The sequence below is a fragment of the Bos mutus genome, chromosome 15, assembly GCF_027580195.1.
Source record: "Bos mutus isolate GX-2022 chromosome 15, NWIPB_WYAK_1.1, whole genome shotgun sequence".
Taxonomy (NCBI): Eukaryota; Metazoa; Chordata; class Mammalia; order Artiodactyla; family Bovidae; genus Bos; species Bos mutus.
Genome location: NC_091631.1, coordinates 72632672 through 72645042, shown reverse-complemented (window position 1 = coordinate 72645042; position 12371 = coordinate 72632672). Strand labels below are relative to the sequence as shown.

Sequence of the window (12371 nt, the reverse complement as noted above, 5' to 3'; positions counted from 1 at the left end):
GCCTTCTTTTTGAGTCATTAGGCATCTACTAAGGTTTTCTCAACCTTTTGTCCCTGATGCCACTAGAAATATCATTTTCTTTCCCTTTGGGGTCTTGGTTTGAGACCTTCTAGAGGGCAGCTCTTCTTCTTGATTTTTCAAAATACTGTGTTGCATTAAAATCAATCAATCAAACAAACTGCATGTATGTATAATGAGGTGAAAGTCCTCTCTTAATGGCATCCCACCCTTTGCCCATTCAGACACACAGCCTGCCTTCATCTCCACATCTCAGACCTACCACTTGGTGTTCTTTTTTATTAATATCATAAACATATGACGTACATACAACATAAAATTGCATAGCAATGTTTTAAGCTCTGTGAAATGGTTCAACCAACCATTTTTTACTTTTTTCTTTAACTTCATTCCCCAATTTTCTTCATTACTCCAGATATACTACTCAACAATGCCTCACTTGATTAAAAATATACATTAATTGGTTGGGAGGTCATCTTCTTTTTAATGTAACTGAAGAGATAACTGCATCAAAAAGTGAAAGTGAAGTCACTGAGTTGTGTCCAACTCTTTGTGGCCCCATGGACTGCAGCCTCCCAGGCTCCTTCGTCCATGGGATTTTCCAGGCAAGAGTACTGGAGTGGGTTGCCATTTCCTTCTCCAGGGGATCTTCCCGACTCAGGGATTGAACCCAGGTCTCCCTCATTGTAGGCAGACATTTTACCCTCTAAGCCACCTGGTGGCTGAGGAGATAACTGTGTAGGTAAGGATAAAATGCAGAAAGTTAGAGACTGAGGAGTGCTTTGTAATTATATCTCTGCTTACTGGTTAGTGAAAGAGGCAGAGAGAAATTAGATATCCTTTTTGAAATTATACAGTTTCAGTTAGTGGAATGGTTAGAACAAGGCTTTCAGGCTTCCAGTCAAATGCTCTTTCCACTTCATCAGATCATTAAACTCTTTCAGAATCCTCTAATCCTTTGTCCATCACCTTCTCCCTTCTGTGAAAACAGCCCCGGAATTTTTTTTGGTCTGGTACTAACTACATTTCAAATAACGGAGAAAAGCATGTCTTATCTTGCAAAATGATAAATTTATATCACATTATAAGTTTACTGTAATAATTTTTTCAGTGTGAAGGTTGCTACCTGAGAATGAAAAACAGTGTTATAAGAAAAGGCACAAACAGCTCAACTAACTATGACAACACCATTAATTCTGTCTCAATTTTTGTTTTCTAAGTTAAAGACTAACACTTAAACTAACACCACCAGTCGTTTCTAACTTTTCTTCAGCTCACAGAATTTGAGTCAGTTCAAAAACATTTGATTACTCACCCCACTAATGTTTTTTTTTTTTTTTTGCCATGCTGTGACTTCATTTGAGACACTGGGGGTTTCTGTCTAGTTGGGGCGTCTGAGCTTCTCTTGTAGCATAGAACACAGGCTCTAGAGCGTGCGGGCTTAGTAGTTGTGGTGGTTGGGGTCTCTACTTGCTTAGTTGCCCTGTGGCATATGGTATCCTAGCTCTCTGCCCAGGGGTCAAACCCCCATTTCCTGCATTGAAAGGCAGTTTCTTCACTACTGAACCACCAGCTCAGCTCAGCCGCTCAGTCATGTTCCACTCTTTGCGACCCCACGGACTGCAGCATGCCAGGCCTCCCTGTCCATCACCAACTCCTGGAGTTTACCCAAACTCATGTCCATTGAGTCGGTGATGCCATCCAACCATCAGGGAAGTCCTTAAATTGTTTACTATACTTGATGTTCTCAAACAGATTATCTTGGCACTATTTAATTAAACATTTATTAACTAATTTATTCAAGCATGAAAACTAGTGTTCTTACGGATAGTATTGCCACAAACAAATTTGAAGCAGTGAACATTATCACTATGCATAATTATTAGGCAATAGTAAGAATTTTAAGCCATGGCTCCACATGATGAGAAATCCAAAGAGATTCTTAATCAGGAATAATATACTTCAGAATGATGGCAATTAGTTTCTCAGGGTAAATGTTTTAGTGGTTAAGACTCTTTTCTTATTTTTTCTGTACTTCATCCATCCATCCATCTATCCATTCATTCATTCCACATACCAGTGACAAATACAGAACCAGACCCTAAGAATACAATGGTTCCTTCTTCTCTGAGTTTTAGTTCTTAGTGTGGTGGCCAAGCAAAAGCTCTAAATTTGTGACACCTTTTCTCTTCTATTAAGTTCACTGCTTTCACACTTCCAATATACATTTTATCATCCACCTACTTATGGGATGCAAAAGTACCTTTACAACAGAATTTCTGACTGTCTGTCTTCAATCTCTTTGCAACCAGTTTCTGATCTTTTTTTTTTAATTTTTTTTAAATTTTATTTTATTTTTAAACTTTACAAAATTGTATTAGTTTTGCCAAATACGAAATGAATCCGCCACAGGTATACATGTGTTCCCCATCCTAAACCCTCCTCCCTCCTCCCTCCCCATACCATCCCTCTGGGTCGTCCCAGCGCACCAGCCCCAAGCTTCCAGTATCGTGCATATCTGACTCCTTGCCCTGTCGATCTCCACTTAACTAACACCTACTTGGAAAGGCCTCTTTAAACCACCTAATAATATTAAATAGACAGTCTCCAGTTATTATAACATCAACCTGTCTTATTTTTATTGTGACCTTTGTCTCTGATTCCTTTTCTATTTACTTGTTTAATCTCTGTCTCCTTCTCTTCCATTAAATCTCTACAAGGGCTGATGCGGGCCTTAGCTGGCTAGTTTGCCTCTGAATCCTAAAACGCTGCTTAGAAACTGGGATCAATGAAATATTTGTTGAATAAATGAATGGATTCTTAACTGACAATTGCTTGAACTACTACAGTTAGTGATTCATCCTTGTTGAGTAGTTTTACTTCACACGTGTACGGAGATTAAGTCAGAATTTAAAACTAAGTCTTAAAATTAAAAACAGTTCTGAAATGTGGGAAACATCTGGCAGAGAAGTAATTCTGGCATTTGCAATGATGGAAGAAAAGTTTTTTCTCTGAAGTAAGCAGGTTGTTGGCCTCTATTGGTGTTATCGAAAAATGCTGGCCTATTTTGGTTGATTTGCTCAGGAACTGGGACCATCTGGCACTGGGAACATAGAATGTTGTTCATTATAAAGTGAAGAGTTATCACTTCGGGGGTAGGGAGGGGGAGAGAGAATGCCCTAAGATGAAGGCAGTATGGAGCAAGGAGAGGCTCCTGTCTTTTAAAACAGTTGAGTTCTTGGTTCTCTGAGTCTTACTTAAGAGAAGCTTCCTAGAAAGTTCTTCATTTGGATGGTTTCTAAATAAGCACTCTTAGGGCCTAGAAAAAAAAAAAAAAAGTGTGTGTGGCTCCACCTACTTGAGGTTCCTCTTGGCTCTGAAAGTTGTGGCTCCACGATAGGCTTCGGCTGCTTTCTGGAACCTCGTTCTGATCCCTTTAAAGGTGGGATCATGACGGAGGGCGCGGGGGAAGAAGGCGGGAGCCGAGGGCTGGAGTCTCGGTTGACATAGTAACTCCAGCGCGGTCTCCCGGGCTCTCGGCTCTCAGGCTCCGCTGCCGCCCTCCGCCCCGCCTGGGCTCGCTCGGCCCGGGAGCCCCAGCCACCTCCTCGAGGGTCCCCCGCCCCGTCTGCTTGGCGCCCCGCTACGTGGCGACTGCTTCCCGGGCCCGCGGGGCAGCCGCGCGCGGATCTCAGCCCGCGGGGCGTCTGCGCGCCCAGCCTCAGCCTCGCCCCGGGGGCGCCGGGCCGCCGCTGGCCCCTGAGCACCGGGTCCCCGCGGGAATTGCTGAGGCGGCTCCGTCACGAGCGGGACCCCGGCCCGTCAATCGGGCGTCCCCGCCATGAACCAGAGCCCGGCCGCGTTCGGGCCCCGGAGGGGCGGCTCTCCCGCCGTGGTGGCCGGGGCTGGCGCGCGGCGCAACGAGAGCCAAGACTACCTGCTCATGGACTCGGAGCTGGGAGACGACGCGCAGCCCCCGCTGCCTGCCTACGGTTACTACCCCTGCCTGTGAGTGCTGGCGCCGCGGGCGGGTCCCCAGGGGCCCGAGGGGGCCGAGCGCGCGGGGCCAAGTGCGCCCCGGCGAGCGCGCGCGGGGCGCCGGGTCCCGACGCCGCCCCAGCCGGTCCGCTCCGTTTCCCCCGCGTCCTCGAGGAGCTCCCTCGTCACAGTCGTGGCCCGGGCTGATTCACAGTTGCGTCCCCTGTGGCACGCCGCTGTGGGTTGATGAGAACTCTCAGGGTCGCCGGCGCAGCTCGGCGCTCCTGCCCGCGGGGGGCTCGGTGACCCGCGCGCCCCGCCGTCCGAACGCGCCCCGCCGGCACCCTTCAAGAGGCGCCCGCCGGCCCGCGGGCCCTGGCCGGCCGCCGAGTTCGCAGGCGGTGGAGAAATGCCGCCTCCAGGCTCACCTCCCCGCCGCGCGCACCTCTCACCGAGGGCTCCCGGGAGGGAATTGTTACAGGTGCGCGCCCAGGAGACTCGGCAGGGGAGAAGCCCCAGAGGGCTGTGGAGGGTGGACTCCGAGGAACTACGAGATCTTATTCAAAAGTCTACAGGGTTTCTTTTTTGGCGGGTAGAGGATGAGAGGCAGGGGCGGGCCGAGGGCGAAGCGGGGCGAAGTCTCCCGCTCGCTGCAGGCCTGGGCCCAGAAGTGTGGCGGGCAGAGAGCCTTTCTGTCTCCCAGCCTCTTTAGTTGACTATAGGGTCTGGTTTCTTGACACGTCACATCATCTGCATGGGGTTTCCCACGGAAAGCAGTTCTCAGTAGCAGTTCTCTAAGCAGCTCTAGAGGGGTGTGTGTGTGTGTGTGTGTGTGTGTGTGTGTGTGTGTGTGTCTGGAGGCAGAATAGGGGGGCAGGATCGATGGGGACACCTTCAGATCACTGCTCAGGGCTGCGCAGCGTCAAGGTCTGCTGTGGATCCTTTTCCCAGGAGGAAGTGACCCCCAGAAGATGCTGCATGTAATTTTCCCCCTAGATAAAAAGAAAAAACCTGTAACTCCTTCCCTTCATTTGTGTACTGTACGGTTTGAAAACATCCTCCCTTAAAGAAATCTTATACTTTAACTTGACGTTAAATTAGAAAGTATTACTATGTCTGTTATTACAGAAATTGTCAAACTTTAATGGCCACATGAATTACCTATGGAGCTTGTTAAAATGCAGATTCTGATTCAGTAGGGTCTAGGTGCAGCCAAAATTTCTGCATTTCCAACAGTCTCTGAGAAGATAAGGAGACTGCTGGTCCGTGGAGCACACTTTGAGTAGCAAGGAGATATATCTCAAGAAAAGACAGAATGTAAATCAATTCTGCATACTCTGAATGTAGCTACTTGCAAGTTTGCTTCGAGGGTATGTTTAAAACACATGGATTTTTTATATTGACTTAGATTTGAGCTTACCCTTAAGTCTGAGGGTTATGTTTGGTAATGTTACCTGTAAGTTAAGTAACTTATAAAAGCTATATTGCTTTTTAAAAGTTATGCTGTTCCATAGACAAACATCTATTTTTTTTTTTTTATCATTTAATCATTCTGTAGTCACTTGTTACTTTGTGGGGAAAATTGATTTTTAAAACTTGTGGATATATATTAGTAGTGAAAGAGACGAAATAAAATAGTAATTCCAAGTTGTCCTGAAAAATAACCCTAATGCTTTCTTCAAATGTGGTTTCCTTCCTCGTTGATTTATCTAGTTTTTATATCATCTACTATTTAGAGGAAAAGTATTTTTCTGCATTAAGGAATCCCAGATCATTTTTAATGCATTGGTAACAGAGAGATCAACAGAAATATTTTAATGTGCTTCAATTCATAATGAACACCTTCTGTCAGGTCAAACATATGATAGCAAACTAAAGAGTGAGCCATGTTTCTAAATAAGACTTTGGTCTTGTCCAAATCTATTATTTCCGAAAGGTTCTATAGTAACTTTTCATCACTGTTTACTCTTACAAGGTTTTTATTTTTTTCCTCTTGAATAATCAAGTTACTGAAAAATCTTCACCAATAAACATCAGCACTTCACACCTGTGATTTATGAGAAAGAATTAAGGAAAATCATTTCCTTCTGGTAAAGGATACAAATAAGCCCTTGTCTATGCTTTTGACTTATAATTTAAACAATTTCATATATTTTCCTAGAGTAGGAGGCATATTATTTTTGAAAGTTGAAATAACCAGTACACTTTAGGTTTGGTTCTGCCATTATCTCAAATTACTGAGATTTTCCCATGTAAGAACAGATTTTTGCAAATTGTCATTTCTGTGGGATAAGTTCTATGGACTCTTGCTAAAACTATTCTTTTTCATAGTTCACTTTTGTAGAAAGATTTTCTTACATATATTTATGAGGCTTTTACTACTGAAATTTGTGCCTAACTATCTTGTTTGAGAGTAATTACATATTCTCAGGCTTTAAGAGCAATAAGTAACATTTTGAAGTTAGTATTTAGAAGAAAAAGATTCAAATTCTTTTTTTCAACTTCTAATTGAAAATAAATTAATTCAATCTATTTTAATCAGTTTGTAATGGTGATTAGCAAGAAATGTCCATGTCCTGGGAGGATCCCAGAAGTTATATCACAGAATTCCTTCATTTTGAAGATAAATATGTCTTTAGTCCATCACTTCTGAACATGGAGAAGAATTCTGTACATAAAGCATGTTAAGTGTTTCTAAATTCTCAAGATCTGAAACAATTCAGCTAAAATTCCTGCTTGGAAATGACTGATTGATTACAAACTGTAAACTAAAGCTCTGGCAAAACAGTAGACTGAGATATTCTGAAACAGACTCTTGGTTACAAACGCCTAGCAGTAATGGATAAAATAATTAAAAGGATTTTAACATGCTGCCCAATTTTGAAAAAAAAAAAAAGTGATTACTATTTGCCAAAAGCAAGGAAGTTAAAAGCCAGAGGATATCCTGGGGACTGATGCTGTGGTTGCCCCAGGGGTTAGAGGTTTGGGTGACCAGGAAGCTGGAGTCTAATATGCATTTGAGGTAGAGAGAAACTAAGGCCTTGGCCCCAGATGAGGCAGAGAGTTGGAATTGAGACATCCCTGCTGCTGCTGCTGCTGCTAAGTCACTTCAGTCGTGTCCAACTCTGTGTGACTCCATAGACATCCCTAGCCCCCGCGTAAAACCAGGACCCTATATTAGTGAAAAGTTAGGCTAGAATAATATGCTGTCAGTACGGTGAGAAGAAACTTTCTTTTCCTCTTAAAAGAATAACTTTTAAGAGGAAAAGAAATCTTCCCTTAAGAATTTTATTCTTCAGGCCTGCACATCATGTGACTTTATTTTGCTTTTGCTTTTTATACCACCTAACTGACCTAGAAATCATCAAATTGACAAATACCCCTGAGGCTCCTAGAAAAGTAAAACAGAAAACCATTCTGAAAGTACAGAAGTCTAGACTGCTAAGGATTTTCAAGAAAACAGCAAGCCCTGCTAAAGACATGATCGCTGTAATACATGATGAAACACACAAGGAAGCAATCGACTAAACAAAAGTTAGCAGACGATACAAGCCATGAGAGGGAAAATTAACATGAGACCTAACAGCAGTACTGGATCCTTAAAAACTTGAGATGATATTGCAGCATAAAAGAGAATATATAAAATGAATATGTGTATAGTTTTGAGTGCTTCCCTGGTGCTTTAGACGGTAAAGCATCTGCCTGCAATGTAAGGGACCCAGGTTTGATCCCTGGGTTGGGAAGATCCTCTGGAGAAGGAAATGACTCCCCACTCCAGTATTCTTGCCTGGAGAATTCCATGGACACAAAACCTTGACAGTATAAAAGAAGACATTAAGCCCAAACAAAGAATAAGTTATTTAAAAAAAACAAAAACCACAAGTAGAAAACCTGTAAAAGAAAAAGACAATTTTGAAATAAAACCTCAATGGAAGATTTAAAAGTGAAGACTAACCATGGTATAATTGATAGTAATACCTAGAATACAGAGATATAAATAAGTGGAGAATATAAACATTCAGGCAAAAGCTCCAGAAGGAGAAAATATAGAGAATGAGGGTGAGGCAGTATTTGAATAGATAATAAGTGATAATTTTTCTGAAGTGATTCATTCTCATGTTTATGAAGTACAAGAATATTAGTGCGATGCAGAAACATAAACTTATTTAAATGTATCATATTGAAATTGAAGAACACTAAAGAAGAAACATTAAAAAATATACCAAAATATGAGAGATTTGAATGAGTAAGTTTTAAAATTCAAAATATGGAAATGTACTCATACTGTATCTTGATACCTAGGTTATGCAATGTGAAGCTTGTGAGAACTATGGTTTTCTTTTATGTAAAGCAGTTTTTACGCTCTAGTTATTAATGTAGTTTTTAATTTTTTTAATACAAAGTCACTGCTCCATTGCTGGTAGGATTTGTTTAAACATGGATACAGACAAAAAGGGATTCCAAGGGTCATTAAATCATGGTCTCAGAAGAAACCCAAAGAGATTCTTTAATTCACATGATGAAACACAAATTACCTTTTAAAGAAATGTTTTAATGGATCACAGACCTTTTAAAATCGTTATTGACCTCAGGATGGTTTTGGACGAAACCTGTCTAATGAGCCCAAGGACCCAGACTATGAACTCCTGATTTAAGAGAGGTAACTTAATATCAGAGACCACAGATAAATAGAATCCCCCCATGTAGCCTTCTTTTCTCCATCAAAATTATGTATTAATAAGGAAATGAAAAATTCAGGCTGCAGGCTATAAAATGTTTTTCTGACATTAATTGTTGACAGAGTATAGTACATGACTCTCTCGAAGTTTGATTGAAGTTAGGGTGTGGATATACCTTCAGTCAAGCTTCAAGAGAAGTTTGCAATGCAAGAGATCCCAGTTTGATTCCTGTGTTGGGAAGATCCACTGGAGAAGGGATAGTCTACCGAGTCCAGTATTCTTGGGCTTTCCTGATGGCTTAGCTGGTAAAGAATCCACCTGAAATGTGGGAGAATTGGGTTCAATCCTTGGGTTGGGATGATCCCCTGGAGAAGGGAACAGCTACTCACTCCAGTATTCTGGCCTGGAGAATTCTGTGGACTGTGTAGTCCATGAGGTGGCAAAGAGTCGGACACGACTGAGAACTTTCACTTTCTTTCAGAGTATCCATCAAAACTATGAATCACAGTACATTTTTATATGCTTGTTATACCTCCATCATTTTTGCCTCCACATGTCTGATAAATACGTTATTCAAACATCTATTTCACTCTTCTACACTTCTTTGCTCACATATCTGTTTCCACCAGACCATATGCCTCCAGAGGTGGGGCTGTCCTTCATCCCTTACACTTAGCAGAGTGTCTAGCAAAGAGAAGGTATAAATTAATTTATTCTTCAACAGAGACATGGTACTCTTCTCCGCATTTATTCTGATAAGGAATAAAGTGATGCTGGCTCTTTTCGTAAAATAGCTTCTGAGTCCTTTAAGGAAGGTAAAAGAGTGAATGTCCACCTAGAAGGAGATACCCAGATCTTCTATGCCAGCTGCTGTTTTGTGGAGATTCACCCTCTTCTGGGGAAGCTGTCACTGATGACCTTGCCACAACACTGCTCTCCTTTTAGCTCTAGCCCCAGGCGCTTCCCTTCAGGTTCCTTCTGCTCACCTGAGGTAAGGTGAGCAGAATTAGCAGTCCAGTTCAGTTCAGTTCAGTTCAGTCTCTCAGTCGTGTCTGACTCTTTGCGAGCACACCGGGCCTCCCTGTCCATCACCAACTCCTGGAGTTTACTCACTTATCAAATGTTTAGGGATAACAAAAGAGAATTAACATACAGAGATAAACTCCCAGCTGGCTGTGACTGTCTTTCCCCTCATTTGTGAAGCTTCTTAAGGACTGACTCCTCCCTAACACCAAGCTTCATCCAGTTGGCAGAGAGTATTCTCCCCCACTCTACCTCACAAAGACCATCCCCAAACAATCTAGCTCTTAATAGTCAGTCTTAGCCCAGATGGATAAAGGAATACCACTCACTTAAGATATGCCTTTCAAACTCCCATTTGTTTTTCTAGTTTCTCCTTCCTTCTTTCCTGGATCATTGACCTTAGGTATGTCTAATCCTTTAAACAGAGACCCCACCACTTACCCCAACAGGTATGACTTCACTCTTGGACCCATAGGGGCATTTTCTTGAGAACACAACCACCCAGCAGCTGTAAAAGGGATTTCCAAATAAAATCAAGGGTCTCATTTCCTTATAAAAACACAGTTATCAAAAGAAATATAAAATCCATCAAAGGAAGTATGTGTGATATCATGATTTCTTATGATATCACAAACATAAGATTCAGAGAATCTTAGTATCTATTATGTCCTTTGGAAAAAAAAATAGTATCCATAACCATAAAGCAAAAACCTGGACCTTGGTTAAGGGTTTGCAGTTTGGAAGCTGCAAAGCAAGTGTGAAAATCACCTTTGGCTCTGCTTCCTCTTCTTCATTTAGCAATCAACATCTCCTCTAGCTGCCATTTGGATTAATGGTGGATCTCTTTCAGTTGACCACTTTGCAGGATTATGTTCTGCATGACAGAAACCAGATATTTTGTTTCTAAATCTCCCTGGATTGAAGTAATCAACATCTGCTGATAACAGTTTATTGTCATGAAATGTTATTAGGGTCTCAGCACTGTGACCTGTGGCGTTATTGCAGGATGTGCTGAAATGCACACACTTGTTCTGTAACAGAATGTTTACCTCTAGGAAGACCTTGCATAATTTCTAACTTCATAAGGCATTCATCTTTGCCTCTTAGAGAGTAAATCATAAAAGGAAAACATTTTCTTGAGCCCATTCTTCGTTTCCTGCCTCTGTCATAAAAAAATGCTAAACATAATTGGATCCAGTTGGGTAAAATTACCATTTGTGATTGCTCTTTGTTTAGGAGTCATCTGCTGGGTTTTAGTACATGGAGAAGTGCTCATCTGTATGCCAAATTTCAGTTAAACTTGTGTATCTAAAACTTGGTATGCTGTTGAAGATCCTTAAGCAGTTGGAATGGACTGAATCACATTTCTTACAGAATGTCCATTTGGAGCAGGGTATAGAAATGATACATGCTGTTACAATGAAACAATGATACCCAAACAACACAGGTAGTTGCAACCTAATTGTTCTCAGCCCCAAAGAGGAGCAATGGTGTTGACTAGAGTTAGTTATTTACAGGCCCAGGCGAGTGGCTGTTTCTGTAGAGGAGTAATCTGTAAAGTATTTACATATATTTTGAGGGACTACCATTTTTTGAATACCTACTCTGTAGCAGATCCTTTTCTAATTGTCATACAAATGTAATTTGCTGTTCAAGGCAACTACTTGGCTATTTTTAATGTCCATTTTGTAGATGACCCATGCTGAAGTTTAGAGATGTTAGACAATGTTTAGAAAGTTACATAGCTGGCAAGTTGTTGTCAAGTGGATAATAACCAAATGCATTTTAGATAGTGCAGGCTGGAGCTCGTGGAGGAAGGGCTGGCTGGTTGCAGAGTCTCCTCTCAGCATCCTGTATAATCATGCCTGCACCCAGCACAGCTGGCTGTGTTGTGGGTGTGCTCTGGGAGTGCACACTCATCACTCCTCATCTCTTCTTTGATAGGCACTTGAGAAGCCACAGGTTAGCTCTGATGCACTGAACCAAGATTCCTGACCTGTGCTCCTTTTATCTAAGTTATACTCTGGCAAGAGAAGACAGGAAGAAAGGTTATGAATAGCAGGAATAAGTATGTTTCACTTCTACCTCTTCTCTCTGTTGAAATCTTAATCACCTATGAAGGTCAAGCTTTATATTCCACTAATTCATTAATCTGTTTATTCATTCATCTTTGACCTTATGTGATTATGTCGCATAATAATAACAATAGCAGCTAGATTTATTAGGGGTTTCTGTGTGCTAGGGCCTCCTCTAAGTGCTTTATAGCCTTTAATACTGCTAGCAAATCTGTGAGGTATGCACTTTTATAATCACTGTTTCACTGATACTTTACTGATAAGAAAGAAAAAAAAAAAGCAACCACAGCAATGAGAGGGTAACTTGCCAAGGATTACACAGCCAGTAGTTGACAGAAAGAAAGGAAAGAACAGAAGATTCTTTTTTTATCACTTATCTAGACAAACAGTGAAACTAGGTTTTAAATAACTGCCAATCTTTGTCACCAAAGGAAGATTAATAATGCATCAAAGCTAGATAATCTGTAAATTACTAATTTTACCAGTGGTCCACAAGCTGATTATGACACTTTAAAGGTTACAAAAGATGAAACTTTCTTTTGGTCTTGAATTCTATCAAGTGGATAAATTGCTTCTGTGCTATAAAACAGGTTGTATC

General features: G+C 41.6%; 1 protein-coding gene across 3 annotated transcripts in view; it reads left to right on the top strand.

Moving 5' to 3' along the window:
• Nucleotides 1–3446: 3446 nt before the first annotated feature.
• TRPC6 (transient receptor potential cation channel subfamily C member 6) overlaps nucleotides 3447–12371 on the top strand; it is a 162695-nt gene continuing 153770 nt past the window's right edge. For 2 of the 3 annotated variants that reach the window (XM_070384316.1, XM_070384314.1), the window contains exon 1: nucleotides 3467–4026. In XM_070384316.1, the coding sequence (XP_070240417.1) occupies nucleotides 3860–4026 (167 nt within the window). In that variant the 5' untranslated portion in view covers nucleotides 3467–3859. Of the gene's footprint in view, nucleotides 4027–12371 lie in introns of all 3 variants that reach the window. The other variant, XM_070384315.1, reaches the window with a different exon arrangement.